The 16,725-nt window shown below is 40.2% G+C and overlaps 2 protein-coding genes and 1 non-coding gene across 4 annotated transcripts in view; 1 reads left to right on the top strand and 2 right to left on the bottom strand.

Moving 5' to 3' along the window:
* LOC122059598 (NAD-dependent protein deacetylase SRT1) overlaps nt 1-9,295 on the top strand; it is a 33,833-nt gene extending 24,538 nt beyond the window's left edge. The window contains exons 10-14 of one of the 2 annotated variants that reach the window (XM_042622482.1): nt 738-831; nt 1,321-1,403; nt 6,872-6,939; nt 8,089-8,191; nt 8,579-9,295. In XM_042622482.1, coding sequence (XP_042478416.1) covers nt 738-831; nt 1,321-1,403; nt 6,872-6,939; nt 8,089-8,191; nt 8,579-8,878 — 648 coding nt within the window. In that variant the 3' untranslated portion in view covers nt 8,879-9,295. Of the gene's footprint in view, nt 1-737; nt 838-1,320; nt 1,404-6,871; nt 6,940-8,088; nt 8,192-8,578 lie in introns of both variants that reach the window. The other variant, XM_042622481.1, reaches the window with a different exon arrangement.
* Nucleotides 9,296-11,510: 2,215 nt separating this feature from the next.
* LOC122059177 (pentatricopeptide repeat-containing protein At4g21065-like) lies at nt 11,511-13,546 on the bottom strand. Its single transcript, XM_042621858.1, has one exon. It carries the CDS (start codon nt 13,454-13,456, stop codon nt 11,711-11,713), a length of 1,746 nt encoding a protein of 581 aa, XP_042477792.1. The 5' UTR covers nt 13,457-13,546; the 3' UTR covers nt 11,511-11,710.
* A 9-nt stretch (nt 13,547-13,555) lies between these two features.
* TRNAT-CGU lies at nt 13,556-13,627 on the bottom strand. Its single transcript has one exon. It is a non-coding gene; the product is annotated as a tRNA-Thr (tRNA).
* Between the last annotated feature and the right edge of the window lie 3,098 nt (nt 13,628-16,725).

Genomic DNA, 16,725 nt, shown 5'->3' with positions numbered 1-16,725 from the left:
TTCGTGTGGTGGTTTGTTCTAGGGTTGTTTAAACAATAATCTTCACCCTTTTTCATAGATGAAATAACTAATCATTTATACATTTTCCAGTTTCAAATTGCATATACAAACTGTTCCTTGCATCTTCCCCCCCCCCCCCCCCAAAGGGCACCATCGCTGTTCAAACTTCAAAGTCATATCCTTTATTGTGTGGATTCACCCCATTGAATGTCAGTGCTGCTGTGTAGACTATGCATCAATTATAGAGGTAAATATAATGCCACTAGAATCAGTTGACAAAGTCTTGATTTTCCTGCAACATAATCAACCATTTCTTAGCTTTTTTTTTTTTTTTTGGTAACAAAAAAATGGTGCTCCATGTTAGTGATCATAGCCCCCAGGACAAGCCCCCGTACGGTAAGCGGTGCTTCCGCAGGACCAATGCGCGATAGTGGGCATGCCAAGACTCAAACCCACAACCAGCCAACTCGAGCGGTGATGGGTTGAGGGCATTTTCACCACTAGGCTACCAACCCCATTGGTAAACATTTCTTAGCTTCACCACCATTGATATGAGTTTTAGGTGTGGTTTTTTTATTAACACATTAGCATTTATTATATAGAGGGTCTATTTACTGCCAACTCTTTTTCTCTTTTGAATTTATTAGTTGGATTATACTCGACTCATATCAGCCATATTTTCTTAATATACATGGATTTTTGGCAGAAGGCTTAGTGGCTAACTTGAATTGGAACAGGTAATAGCAGGTGTCATGCACTTTCTTAATCTGCACATTCCTCCATATGTAAGAATTGATCTTGTTCAGATCAGTCTCTCACAAATCCCCAGAAGTATGGGTAATTTCTCCTTGGGTTTTGCTATTCTCATTTATTATTATGATCCATAATTGCACTCAGATGCTTGCTTATACAGATGAGTGACATGTTTGTTGACGTAGACCATCCTGATGATGGAATGAACTCCACCTTTTAGATCAATATATTAGCAGATTAATTCTATGTGATTAACCTATATCCGAATAAGTTCACTTCCTTTTTAACTTCTATGAGCCATTGGTTTGTAATCAATTCTTTGGGTTGATTTAAGGTTAACCCAAGTAGGCTGACCTTTTGGTTTAAGCAGTATTTCTGGTTTGACAAGTGTGCATGTCATTTTATCATATACTCATTTGCTACTCAAGAGGAAAATCTTTGGGTGTGCATCTCGTCTTTCCTCCTATAATTCTTCATTGTGGGTCAAGAATAGCCTGATGAATATCTAGTTATATGAGGCACTGATATCTAGCTTTTTCACTAACTGCCCATTGACTTATTATGCAGGGAACAAATACATCAAATGGAGCTTGAGAATATCTAGCACACATGGACAAAAAGCCCCATTGCCATTCCTCAAATCAGTTGAGGTAAAGATACTTTGGAAGTTAGTTTCCAAACATAATAGCATTTGGGTTTCTTGGGATTATTCTTCCCTTCTTCACAAAGACTCTCTTTGGACTAACCCCCCTCCCCCCACTTTGATTCCTCCTGGGTTTGGAGTAAAATACTTAGCCTTCGCCCTATTGCCCTAACTGTCATCCGCTCTTCTATCGCTGATGGTCTTTCTACTTCTCTTTGGCTTGACAATTGGCATCCATTGGGTGTTCTCCTATCAGTGGTGAGCGCCAGAATTGTCTACTCCTCTGGCCTTGATAAAGATTCCCCTGTTGCTTTCATTATTTCTAATGAGTCTTGCACCCCCCTCTCCTTGATATTTTGCCTTCCCTCCATCCCCCTCTTGGCCATATTGGTTCCGTTCGCCATCCGGCATTTTCAGCTCCTTCGTTCGCATGATCCTCTGGCCCCTTGGCACAAGATTGTCTAGTTCTTTGGTCACATCCCTCTGATGCGGATCCAGGTTCCAAAAGTCGGAATCGGATCGCTTATGAGCCCACAATTAACAACTAAAACAGTTTGCAAAGAAGTAGGGGCATTATTGTAACTTCAGGCACAACTCTAGCACTTAGAAGAGATGGAAATAGATACTAGGGTCAAACTGAAATAAAAAAATTAGAAGGGGGGTATTCTGGAATTACTAACAGAATAGGGGAATATTAGAACATAATTTCGAGGACATGGGGTTTTCTTGTAATTATAAATAACTGTCCTTACTTGTCAATTTAGAGAGTCAGCTTTCTTCAACCTACAACACGCACGATAGAATTCAGAACCAGCGAGGGCTGCCTCTACTCCAAGTGAAGGATCTCACAGGTCAGGCCTAGGCTTGGGCTGAAATTGCAGGTATAGGATCGCATAACCCAGATTTATCAAACCCACCAACATAAACCCAACCGATCAAGTATTAGGTTCAGATTCAACTCCTGGAATCACAAGGGCGGCAGGTACAGGTCTGGGTAGGGTTGTAGATGTATCTTTCACAGCAGGGATCACTTTCAGACCTGAGATTCAAGGGTTAGGGTCGCCTTGGGGAGGGCTTCCTTCGACCAACAGCTTGACCCAAACAACTCACGCACAGCTGAGTTCAAAGTGCCTCAGTGGGGCTGTAACTGTCGCCCAGAATAGAGTAAAAAAACCAGAATACAGAGAGGAAAGGAAGAAGAATATCAGAGAAAGAAAAGCAAACCAGAATAATAAAAAGGAAGAAGAGAATGAACAGAGAAGAGATGAGAAAATTTGAGAGGAGGAAGAAGGGGAAATCGGCAGCCATGGTTCTCATACCAAAACTCTTAATCAAATCTCTATTCTTCAAATCTAAAACTGAACTTCTTCATCGTTTACATGTCCAATATAAAGAAAAAAATCAAAAATTAATGGCAATTAACTTAAAATGGAAACTAATCTAAAATTAGAAACTAACTAATTTCAAAGAAATTGTTTCTAAAACAAAACAAAATCAAATCAAAAAGATTTTTTTTTTCCTAAATCCATCGTGCACCTGCATCAGCTCTCCCGGTCTTAAAAGAACTCGACTCCGTCGAGTTAGGTCGTGCTCCCAAGACTCCCTTGTAAATCGCTCGTCGATGAGGTGGCACATATTTCGAAGCAAAAGATGGGAACATAACTCCAAGAGGAGGAAGAGTAGGCTGACATGTCACTGGAGCAGGAGTCAGTCAACGACGTGGCATGTCGGATAATGCATGTGGCCTCATTAAGTACATACGACCTCCTTGCTTCACCTTGATGGTGTTCCGTGCGCCATCGTAGAGAATGCCTGTATGTCGCTGCCAAGGTCGCCCTAGAAGAATGTCGTAGTGTGCCAATGGGGTGACCAAGCAAGTCACATGGTACTGTAGTGGCCCAAACTATAAATGTACTCGAACAACTGCAGTGGCCTCTTCTCGAGCTGTGGGTCCAAAACCTCGCACTTGAATCTTCTTGAAATGCTGCTTCAGTGGAAGGTTGTGTGCTCGAACAAATTCAGCAGATATAAAATTTGCTTCTGCCCCAGTATCAACAACTGCATGAACATCAGTATGGTCGGAGCCGTGCAGGAAAGTACTCTTCTGTCTGAAGGGAGGAGCCTTATCAACTAGTCTATTCGAAAAAGATGAAAGGCTAGCTGAATGAGCTTCTACATCCTCATCTTCATCATCGACAATATCATCGTCCTTGAGGGGATAAGGATATAAATGAGATTCATCTTCACTTTTCTCTGTCGGCTACTTCTCTGCTACGTTCACAGAACGAGTCCTGTTGGGACACTTGTTGGAATAGTGACCCTTCTCGCCACAACTATGGCATATGATATTCTTCACCCCAACACTATCCTTGTTGAACTCTGACCTTTCTCTTCAACTCTGCGAGCTTCAGGCTTCTTTTCCTCCATACGTGGTGGAGATCTATAAACTGAAGAAGTCTTGAGCATACCCTTCCAATAAATGGACTTCTCTTCAGCTGTCTTGGCATGAACTACTGCCACATCAGCAGACCTGAAATCAGTGTTAGCCAACTCAAGTCAAATCTCAGTACTTAACCCACTGATATATCGCATCACCTGTTGCTTGTCTGTTTCCTGAAGTCGACACCTTGAAGACAGTTTGTGGAATTCGAGGGTGTAGGAAATCACATCTTTTTTCCCTTGTTGCAAGTTAAGTAATTAATAGAACATTATCTTTTCATAATTAAGAGGAACAAATTTTTCGGTCAGGATTTGCTTCATGACCTCCCAATTGGTAACGGGTCCAAGTCTTCTAACAAACCTTGCATGTAGTACATCATCCCACCATGAACATGCATACCCAATAAACTTGGTGATAATGAGTTCACACTTCTTCACGTCTGGAAGAGACTTATACGCAAAAATTCTCTCCACTTTGGTAAGCCAGTCAAGAAATTCCTCAGGTCTCTTTTCACCACTGAACTCGGGAACCTCAACTTTGATGCCATAATCTCTGTCAGAAAATTGCCGGGTAACATCCTGTGGAACAACTGGATCAAGTTGCTGCCTCTGAGGTATATCTTCGATCCATAAAGTGTTGAGCTGAGGAGGTAATGTAGAGGATCCTTCTTCAGCTCGTTTGTCAGACCTCTTCATAAAGGCAATCATCCCTTCCATAAACTTGTCAAACTTGGCTTTAACCCTCTCAAGCCTAGCATCAGTATTCTGTTGGTTCTCGGCTAACTCGCGATACAATTTGTGCAACTCAGCATTGGTGATGTGACCTGTCATGGTTAGAAAATTACAGGAAAATTTGCTCTGATACCACTTGTTGCGGATCTAGGTTCCAAAAGTCGGAATCGGATCACTTATGGGCCCACAATTAACAACTAAAACAGTTTCAAAGAGGTAGGGGCATTATTGTAACTTCAGGCACAACTCTAGCACTTAGAAGAGATGGAAATAAATACTAGGGTCAAGCTGAAATAAAAAAATTAGAAGAGGGGGGTATTCTGGAATTACTAACAGAATAGGGGAATATTAGAACATAATTTCAAGGACATGGGGTTTTCTTGTAATTATAAATAACTGTCCTTACTTATAAATTTAGAGAGTTAGCTTTCTTCAACCTACAACACGCACGATAGAATTCAGAACCAGCAAGAGCTGCCTCTACTCCAAGTGAAGGATCTCACAGGTCAGGCCTAGGCTTGGGCTGAAATTGTAGGTATAGGATCGCATAACCCAGATTTATCAAACCCACCAACATAAACCCAACTGATCAAGTATTAGGTTCAGATTCAACTCCTGGAATCACAAGGGCGGCAGGTACAGGTCTGGGTAGGGTTGTAGATGTATCTTTCACAGCAGGGATCACTTTCAGACCTGAGATTCAAGGGTTAGGGTCACCTTGGGGAGGGCTTCCTTCGACCAACAGCTTGACCCAAACAACTCACGCATAGCTGAGTTGGAAGTGCCTCAGTAGGGCTGCAACTGTCGCCCAGAACAGAGTAAAAAAACCAGAATACAGAGAGGAAAGGAAGAAGAATATCAGAGAAGGAAAAGGAAACCAGAATAATAAAAAGGAAGAAGAGAATGAACAGAGAAGAGATGGGAAAATTTGAGAGGAGGAAGAAGGGGAAATCGGCAGCCATGGTTCTCATACCAAAACTCTTAATCAAATCTCTATTCTTCAAATCTAAAACTGAACTTCTTCATCGTTTACATGTCCAATATAAAGAAAAAAATCAAAAATTAATGGCAACTAACTTAAAATGGAAACTAATCTAAAATTAGAAACTAACTAATTTCAAAGAAATTGTTTCTAAAACAAAACAAAATCAAATCAAAAAGATTTTTTTTTCCTAAATCCATCGTGCATCTGCATCACCCTCGGCATAGCTTCACTGCCTGGAGAGCCCTTTCTAACTGCCTCCTCTTCTAAGGCTTCCTTCTTTATAGGCACATTCAGGTCCCTCCTTCCTGCTGTCTTTGATGGAATATTGTGAAAGTCTCAGGTCACCTCTTCTTTGACTGCCCCTTTGTCTCCGTTTGGAAAAGAGTTCTCAGATGTTGTTGGTCTAGGAGGAGGCGTATCCTTGGCCTTCATAGGGAATGGATATGGGAGACATGACTTTTGCTGGATCTATTATTTGTGGCACGGCAGGTATCTGGATGGAGCATAATCTCCTTAGATGGACATCCAACTCCCACTCCCTTGAGAAGATTTGGAATGCCATCTTCTTCAAATGTTTGATCTAATCTCAGAATGCTCCCTCGCTTGGATCTGTTAGAGATTCCCCTGGGAACAAGCTTATTGTTGTCTCTTGGAGTCTCCCTTCCTCCTCCTTGACGTTTTGTTTATTCATTTCTTCTAAAGATATTTTGGAAAGGTTTTCCCAGTACTCTTAGCAATACTAATATTAGGATTCCTAAGTTGCAATAGTGAAAGATCATGTTCCCTTCACGAATCTAACTCCCCCTTATGTGCAACTTATAGTTGAATATCCAATTTTGAAGTACGCATAGAAAGTATTGTAGTGTTTGGGGCTTGCCATCAAGTTCAATTGTACCATGAATCTATGATGACTATGAGTGTACTGTGTGTACCTATTGCGTGACTGGTTGAGTTACTACGGGAGGAATCATTTGTCCGTTAAATAAGGGACATGAAGCCATGATTGGTTCCCTTATTCTTTCTTCTTTTTCTAAATAAGGATAATAGGTTCTCTATTTCCCTTTGGGCTGTTATGGTTTCCCTGTTGTCTGAGTTTAGTTCTGTTGAATGGTCAATTTTGAGCTGCATACCGGGTCAGTTATCCTTCTTCTCAACTCAGCCTTATCCCAACTAAATGGGGTCAGCTAGATCAGTTATTCTTATAACCAAGAATATCCAATGTTTCTAATACCTCTAATTTTGTGCCCAATCCATAAGTTCCGTAAGTTTAATTCTTTTCTTCCCCCTCCCCCTCCCCCTCCCCACCTTTTGTTATGTAGGTATCCTTTCCAGAGAGGCCGGACCTAAAAACAGCCATTCTACATAAGCAACCGTTTCACCTGAAAAGGTACCTTGTTACAAAATATCTTGTGCATGGTTTAGAAAGCCATTATATGCTGATATTCCATTTCATATGTACTAATGCAGAGATGTGCAGGTGTGGATGGCATTGAGTTGAGTTTGGCATGGGCTGACCCCTTCTTTGACCCTGGCCTCAACCCCACTTTATCCAAACTGTGAACAGGAGAAAGTCTGGGTTGGGCCTGGTAGAGATGTAGAAAAGAAATATTATAAAATAGAAGAAAATAATGGTGACAGGCTGTAATGCTCAAGGCCACCAGTAAAAGCTACGCTCTATCACAACTGGAACCTGCCTCAGGCAGTATAAAGGAACTGAACATGACCTGAGACCTGATTAGGCTTTGCCATCTCAATTTTTTGGCATCTGACCTTTATATTTATACCTTTTTTATTCTTGTGATCTGTCTGGGTGATCTAACAAATACGGAATAATTTGTTTGATCCTAACCATAAAATCTGTAAACCTTTTATCTCTATACTGCTGACATTCCAAAGGATGCATTAAAAAATGCTACAATAATATGACTGAATGAAGTTTGAGCCTTTTAGATTACATCCAGCATACAGCAGAAATTTAGTTTGGGTATTCTTTTTGTCAAACAAAAATTTGGTAATAAATATGAATTTTAACAAATTTATCCAGAGATTACGTACATGTTTAAAAGGTCATTGTTTGACCATTGTATACACGTTAAAATCTGTGTTGTTTATGTATGATGTGCTTGTGACTTAGATAGCAAATGTTTAACTGAGTAAGGTTGCAGAACACAATGTATAGCTGATTTGTTTATTGTTCACATTTTTTTTTGGTGAATAAAAAATTCATTACCAAAGAAGAGAAAGAGAGAAGGAATATACATCCCCTAGGGGTAAAGAAGAAAAAACAAAGGCCAACAAACTAAATAGAGGGGGGGGGGGGGGAGAGTTTATTGTTCACATATTATAAGGCGTTGTTTTTTAAATTCTGGTGGTTTCCTGTAAATTATGCAGTTTCAAATGCTTTGTTACACATTTAAGTTGTAAACAAGGCCTTAAATTTTGAAGTTGTGGGCCCCTTTCCTCTGCATTTTTACTAAGTGTATCACATGTACTCTTTTGATTTTTCACCTCTTATTTATATCTGTTCATGTGCCAGAGAGACAGTGAGGACAAGGCCATTTATATTGGTGTTGACGCTCAATTTTGGAGATGGTTGTGGATCTCCATGCACTAGAATCGAGTTCCCTGTTGACTTTGAGGTGAGAACTTAAATCTTGTTTGCATATGGACTCGAGATTTCCACTAGTTTTGTGCAAAATAAGACCAATATTCTATAAAATTTCAAGCCTTTAGCCCAAAACATTCACAACAAAAAGGGTGTTTGTGGTCAGATACTGCTTATCTATCAAACACCCCCCCCCCCCGGGCGACTCCAAATAAAATATAAGAGAAAAGAAAAGGAAAAATGTCTTGACTTCTACATTTCCTGGGTGGACTGACCAACTGGTTGCCCTGATTTATCATTCTTCAGTTTCAGTTCTGGTCTTCTATTCCAACTGCTTAAACCATGATTAACTGTGCCTTCTTGAGAACAGATAAAACAAAATTAAGAAAGTTGTTGCTTAGTATGACTTGACAATCTGCAGGGTTCGACAGACAATTTCGATCATGGGAAGGATGCTGTCTCTCAGAAGCTGAGGGATATAGCGATCCAAGAATTATATTGTGGGCAGTATGCAGCCATCGAGAGGAAGACCATGTTGACTCCAAGAAGTGAGGTCACCACTGTCTATGCCCTTGCAACCAATGTTGTCAGATACAACTGCATTCTGGCAGCCCCCAAAGCATTTGAAAGCTTTCCTAGGTGTGATGGAAATGGGGTGAAAAGACACAATGAAGGCATGAATGTGATGGAAGCATCTCCTAAGAGACCAAAAGGGTTTTAACTGTTAGTTTTGGTTAGCTGTTTATGCTTTCTTAGTCTATTCTACTGATGTAGGAGGGAGATATTAGATATTTTGAACTTATGGGAGTATATGAAGAAATGGGTTGCGTAGATTTGTAGTTATATAACTCATGGTCATGTATGAAGTGGCTGGGTGAATTTTGTATGCTACACTCAGTCTCCCTACTGTGAATATGTAAATGGGGAAGCATGGTTGCTCTGACTGCATTTTGTAAATTCCAGCAGCCCTCGAGATATATTCATACAATGAGTCTGTAGGATTTGCAGTTCATGGGGTTCTGAATGAGGGGATGTGGGGGATTTATTGGTGGTTTTGATGTATACAAATTTCAACTGCTGATCTTGCTACTGTTGCAATGCCATTTCTTTTAGAGGAATCAAATGATACATTGTGCTATTATCTTTTGTTTTCCTTTATGTTTCCTGGTGGATGGTGAAAGCTCTATGGGCAGTTGAATACATTGATGAGAACTCAAATGGGCAGCTGAACACATTGATAAGAACTCAAAAAGACAGCACAGCCGAGTGCATCTGATCCAACAAGCTCCTTGATATCTTGAACTAAGTGAATCATTTGGTCGCAATTAAAAGTTATTGCTCACCAGGTAAAATAAATAAATAAATAAAAATTAGGCTGTTTTTGGTAACAATTCTACTTTAGAAAGTATTTTTGATCCATAAGTACTTTTTACTGATTCTGCTCACAAAGAGTAATTACAGGGAGTAGATTGGTGTTTGTTAACCTGGAAAACAAATTCTTTCAAAACAGTAAAGTAGAAATGGTGTTTGGTAGGCACTTCAACAGAATCACTTCCAACACTCATCTATAAACAACAATAACGCAGCCTTGTCTAAATTAAATGGGGTCAGCTACATGGATTCATGCCTTCCAATAGCTCTATTTGAAATTTTGAGGTCATACTTGATACAAGCCTAAGCTATGCACGTCTTTCCCCACACCCTCACCACTTCCGCTAGGGCCATTTTAGGTTTGTCCATGGCCCTTTAGTTCGTTCAATCTAAATCAAATAATTCCACTTTACTGGAGCATCCAAAGACCTCCATTAAATATGACCATGCCACCTCAAAAGACTTTTTCGTAGCTTATCATGTACTAGAACTACTCCCAAATCAGCTTTAATATGATCATTCTTTACTTCTATCCTTCCTAGTTTTGTGACAAATCCATCTCAACATCCTCCATCTTCACTACATTGAGTTTATCTACATGATGTTTTTTGGTTGTCCAATATTTCTCACTATGCATCATAGCTAATTATAACTGTTTCTATAAAATTTCCTATAAGTTTTAAACGAATACATCAATCACACAACACTCTAAACGAACATTTCCACTCCATTCATCCTATTTTAACTTTCTATGAGATATCATCCTCTATATCACCTTCTTTATTTATGATTGAACCCATAAACTTAAAATAATCACTTCGCAAAATTTCACTCTCATTAGTTTTCACCTTCTCATAATTCATCATAATGTAACTAAAATTACATAACATATACTCCGTCTTCGTTCTACTCATTTATACAGGAGAAAGAATGACAACCAATCGTATTTCCTATACCCTTCAATGGGGGAGTGCACATGGCTATCCACCAGAGAGCACACAAGGGGTAGGGTGTCATTTCATTAGACCCCGTGAGAGGGCGTAGGGAACAGGACCGGTTACCATTCTTTCTCCCCATTAATATTTACTAAATTTCACTGGACCTTGTGAGAGGGCGTAGGGAACAGGATCAATTACCATTATTTCTCCCCATTAATATTTACTAAATTACGATCTTCACTTATATATTTACGAAAAATGCCATTACCTTTAATATAGCACCACTCGACCAATATGGTACGCATAATCACAAAATGCCTCCATAACATCTCCCTTGTATAATTACCATAATTTTAAAAATGACATTACCAAATATTGCACCTACTAGACTAAGAATATGAAAAATGCCTATAAAAGTACATAATGATGTTACAATACTGCCCATATCTTTAATTTTAATCTGAAATTACATCATAAAATTTGCTGAGTCAATGCATGAATAAATAAAAACCCATGTGAATAACATGATTATGCAACATGAAACAACATAAAGCTTGGGGACATCATTACCACTGTTGCTTGATGTCCATAATGTTTTGTTTAAAACCAATTGTTGTTTCAGTCCCAACAACGATCTAGTCATCATTATGCACAACTTAGCCAAGAGGGCTATGAACAATAGGCTCTACATTAACACTGTTAAACCAGACATTAATGTTCTATCTTATCTTCCTTAATTAATGAAGTTTTTTTTATTTTCAAAAAAAAATAAAAATAAAAAGAAGACTCTGAGTTGTTACATGGGGATGTGCATGGATGTTGTGGTCTGCATGTAATCCGTGCTAATACTCATCAACCCAATTACAGACCTCCGTTAGGTTGTAAGCAAAAGCCTCAACTCTTAATCTTGAATTTAATAGCAGAAGACACCAAGACTGCAATCTTTCCAGTAGACTTCAAGAAAGATTTTAGATAACAATATGATTAGTTTTTAGTTTCATCTCTATTGTAATTTTTTCTCTTGAGCGAAGGAGTGAGAATGAATGGGTGGAATCCATGTAAGGAACTCTGCATTATTAGGCCAATTTGGGGCCTTTGGGCCATGGTTCCATCTCTAGAGTTCAGTTATGTGAGAATTGAGATGGCTCAACCATCAATAAGAAAGATCACATAGCAAGATCAACTCATTTGAGAGGTCAAGGAAATACCCTGTCTGATCCTTCTTCAAGACAACATTTTCAACATTACCAGTAATCTCCACAAGAACATTGCCCATTCTTGAAATGGTGGAACCGAATCCGATCCCTAATGACTATCTCTTGCTGATATATCTTTGAGACAAGTTTCATCACAGAGTGGCAATCTGCACAAGATCTCAAGTTCTTCACAACCCTAATTGGTGTCCCTGTGCTTGAGTTGATTAGCCCAAAAGCAACAGCAAGCTTCTCACTGTGATGTTGTAACTGGGTAACTTTCTCCTCATCCTCAATATCAAGCAAGACCTCTGAAACTTTGGGGTGGTGGCCTTCCTCTCTTAGTCGCTCAGCTATTTCATCCAACCTTCTATAGATCCTTTCTGCCTCTGGGTGACTCGAGTCTCCTGCTACGAATTCATGGATTACACCATTCACCTCAACCCTGCTAGTTCCAGGTGGTTTTGAAAGTCTTTGCTTATTCATCAATTTTCTCACTTTTGCCTTCTCACGCCATTTTCCAGCAAGGGCATAGACATTCCCAAGAAGCACGTAACTCCCACAATCATTAGAATCCGTCTTCAAAGGCTGGAGGTGGCTCGTCAAACGCTCCCCCCGTTCGGTATCTCCATAAACTCTGCAGGCCCAAATCAGTGTTCGCCATAGAACTGCGTCAGGTTCAACGGGCATATTTTTTATAAACTCCTCCGCATCCTTCAAATGCCCGGCACGGGCTAGAAGATCAACCACACATCCATAGTGTTGAATTGTGGGTCTTATCCCATATTTCATCTCCATATCATTGAAGAAATGGTAACCCTCAGTGACCCAACCAGCATTTCTGCAAGCAGACAATACTGCAGTTACCGTCCTCACATCTGGTTTTAAGTTTGCTTCTATCAATTCATTGAACAAATCAATGGCCTCTTTGCTCCGGCCATGGCTGGCTAGGCCAGAAAGCATGGCTGTCCATGCAAACACATCCTTGTTGACAATTGTATCAAATACCCGTCGAGCACTATCTATACAGCCACATTTAGCGTACATGTCTATCAGAGCAGTACAGACATTAGCCTTCGAAGCAATCTCTCTATGTTCAACCATTTTATGAACCTTCTGCCCAATACCCATTGCTCCTACATCCGCACAAGCTCTGAGAACAGAAACCACAGTAGCATCATTGGGTGCAACACCATCATCTTCCATTCGTGCAAACATCCGAAGAGCTTCAACAGGCCGATCATCGTCTACTAAGCCATCAATCATAGAAGTCCAAGATACCACATTTCGGTCAGACATTTTCTCGAACACCCGCATCGCAAAACTAGATTCCCCACAAGATGAGTACATGTGTATGAGAGAGTTTTGAACGAATCGATCAGATTGGAGACCAGCCTTGTAGATGACTGCGTGGAGTTGTCGCCCTTCACGGGTCCGGTGCAAACGAGTACAAGATTTGAGGAGGAAGGGAAATGTGTAATTGTCTGGGTTAGGTGCATCCTCTTGAAGTTGCATCGCGAGGAAAAGGAGAAGGGCCTGGTCTGGCTCTGGGCTTTTTGCATAACCTCTGATCATGGTGTTCCAGAAATAGGAGTTGGGGGTTTGGATGGAATTGAAGACTTGGCGAGCATAAGTGAGATCACCTGAAGTGGAGAGGGCAGAGAAGGTGAAGAGATTGTTTAGATCGAGGAAGTTGTCTTGTTTTCCCGTTTTGATCATTTGTGCGTGCAGCTGCATGGCTTGGGTCATTGTGCCAATTTCCATGGCGTGTGTGTGAGCAAATAGCGAGCCAGCCATTGAGATGGATAGAGAGACGAGATTCGGTGTAAGAGGAAAAAGGAGGAAAAAAGATATGATGATATGGATACAGAGACAATATTCGGCGTAGGAGCAAAAAGCTCCCAGCGAGGATCGAACTCGCGACCTTTCGCTTACGAAGCGAACGCACTACCACTATGCTATGGAAGCTCAGACGTTTAAATTTGAATGTTTAAAATTATATCACTCAGTAAGCTCAACCTGATCTACTTCGTAAACCCAATCATGAAGCGTAAGGTATTAGATTAGGATATCTTGCATTCGAAATCACTTTATAAAAATTAACTACATGAAAGTTAAATTGTTTACCTTAAAACTACAATCAAAGTTTTTCCTCCAAACAATAGTTTTTCTACACTCGAGCAACAGTAAGGATCAATCTCAATACTCTGAAACTAGGGTTTGATGAACATACATATCCAACGCTATCATTTTTTGAAATAACGGTGGAATCGTGGAAAAGGATTGGGTTGGGCTTATTCTCATCTAGCCAATATTATTCTGCAAAAGGAGACCTGTTATGAAACCATAATTGGGGCATTCAATATGGCCCACTATGTATTAATATTAGTCTCATGAGAAGGTTGGTCTTGCACCAAGATGATGGATAATCTTTAAAATTTAATCAATTTTTTATTATTTTTTTAATTTTAATACCATGTGTCACTACTCTATTGGTTGTACCATCAATCTAGGTCAGTATTGATCTAGACAAATCCCAATTACTAAATCTCTCACCCTAATAAGACAAAACCTTATCGATTTGGTAGGGGGTCGAAGTTTTATGGAATCGATAGAAATTGAAACAAAATTGCACCAGCCGAATTCGTCGATTGAATTTGATAAGAAAATCAAAACATCACTTTGATTTCCTTATGTATAGTGTATAATTGAAACCAGATCAGACTGAACCTGATACAAACCAATAACTAAAAAAAAAAAAACCTTCCATAACAGTTTGGTATGGGGTTGGCTTCGTAATATACCGAACCAATTTAGTCTGACTGAACCAACCGATAAAATGGAGTTGGATTAGCCTACTAAAGTGGCAAGTTTCTACCTAGGAAAGCTGCAAAATGAGGACTAGCAATAGTATTATTGATAGCCTGGCAAAGAAGGCTGTACCGATTTTATGTATGATAGAGTGGCCACAATCCAATCATTGGCTTAATGAAGTTGTATGAAGGATTTTATCGAACTCCATTCTTGCGCAATCAACCCCGATATGATAGCCAATGGTTCTTGCGTAAAGGACATTACCGAACTCCATGGCCTCAGAAAGAGCAAAAGTCTGGTCCCAAGATATATAAAATAAAATAATAATAATAATAAAAAACACACAGATAATGAAGTTGTTTGTAAGTTTCCCACCCTACCTAACTAAACAAAACTATTGCCGTTGTTTGTGGGAAACAAATAAAGTTTTCCATCTCTTTCTTCCCACTCAGTTTTTTTACGTCAAACAAACAGGGTACACATAAGAGACTATCTTTTGCATCAAAGTTTGGATGGCAAGGAGAGACCGTACCATCATGAACATAAAAAGCTACCCATGATTGCTCATTTTCATGGTTTTTGAGATATTTTAATAGGATTTGTAGACTCTCAGAAAATGTAATGATTGCAAAGTGTTACGGTCTCATATCAGACATATGGGGGGTTGATCCACAACGATTAGGTTGATAAGGTCTTGAGTCTCCTCACCTTGTAAGTTGATTTATGGGGTTGAGTTCTTCCAAGCCTGCATCACAAAGTTCAACCTTGTAACATATGAGAAGATGCACGGGATGGGCATCCTTCAAGCTATTGAAGATATTATGGATACAAGTAAGTAGTAGTACTAGTAGTAGTTAGCAGCAGTTGTTGCTTAAACCATAAGATGACGTGAGTAGGATGGGAGAAAGTAGGGGTGTCAATTGGTCGGGCCGGTTCGGTTTCGGTCGGGCTTAATCGGGCTTGAAGACTTTCAAAGGCTACACCGTGTCCGCCCATTTAACTAATCGGGCTTAGTTATTGAGGGCATGATACACTTTATATTCGGTCGGTCAGTCTCGGGCTATAATCGGGCTACCTTAATCGAGCTTTAGTCGGGTCTTAACTGGGCTACGGACATGTTTAATGTTAAACGGGCTTTAATCGATTTTTAAACGGGTCATCTTTAAAATGTGCTATTATATTCCGGCCCACTCATGCAAGCCCAAAAAAATGACAATAAATCAATAAATGATACCAAATATAACCATTAATTAAAATGTGAACATGTCTTTATTTTTTAGTTTTTATTATTTAATTTGGGGGGTAAAATAGGTATTCTACAATCATTAAAGGGTCGGGCCAAATCGGTGCACAATAGGCCGGTCTCGATCGGGCGTTATTCGGTCGATCTCGGTCGGACCCCAACGGTCCAAGTAGCAAAACCGAGACCGACCATTTATAAACGGGCCGGGCTCAAGCCCGACATGTTTAATAAACGGTCCGGGCTAGGCCGGTCTATAAACGGTCGGTCCCGATCGATTTAGTCGGGTCGGGCCACGAATTGACACCCCTAGGAGAAAGTAACCCTAAAATGGGGAATATTTTTATCCCCTGAAGTGCGATTTTTTTTTCTTCTTCTGGTTAGTCGATCCCCCTAGTGCCAGCTTTCATTTGGTTCCCATGACATCTTCTATCCTTCGTCCTTCTTCTTCTTTGCTACTTTGCTTTTTTTTTTTTTTTTAGCCATATTTTTTATTTGTCCATCAAGCAATGACATGGATGATTCATACGACGAGGACGATGGAATGAATAGCCCTATAGTCTTAGATCATCAGCAAATTATTGACACTATCAATAAGGAATTGGATGAAGAGCCCAATGTCCATTCCAATACTGTTACTACAGATTAGGGGTGTCAATTCCTAAATCGAACCGGTAAAACCGGCCGGACCGAACCGATAACAACCCGGACCGAACCGAACCGAAGCCTTATTGGTTCGGTTCGGTTTCAAGTAGGGGTGTCAATTTGTGGCCCGAACCGGGTAAACCGACCGGGACCGACCGTTTAAAGACCGGCCCGGCCCGGACTGTTTATTAAACGTGTCGGGCTTGAGCCCGGCCCGTTTATAAATGGTCGGTCTCGGTTTTGCTACTTGAACCGTCGGGCGCCCGATCGAGACCGACCGAATAAAGTCCGACCGAGACCGGCCTATTGTGCACCGACTTGGCCCGACCCTTTAATGATTGTAGAATACCTATTTTACCCCCCCAAA

Source organism: Macadamia integrifolia, chromosome 13 (assembly GCF_013358625.1).
Source record: "Macadamia integrifolia cultivar HAES 741 chromosome 13, SCU_Mint_v3, whole genome shotgun sequence".
Taxonomy (NCBI): Eukaryota; Viridiplantae; Streptophyta; class Magnoliopsida; order Proteales; family Proteaceae; genus Macadamia; species Macadamia integrifolia.
The sequence above is the reverse complement of the archived record's forward strand: the minus strand, read 5'-3'. Positions and strand labels throughout refer to the sequence as shown.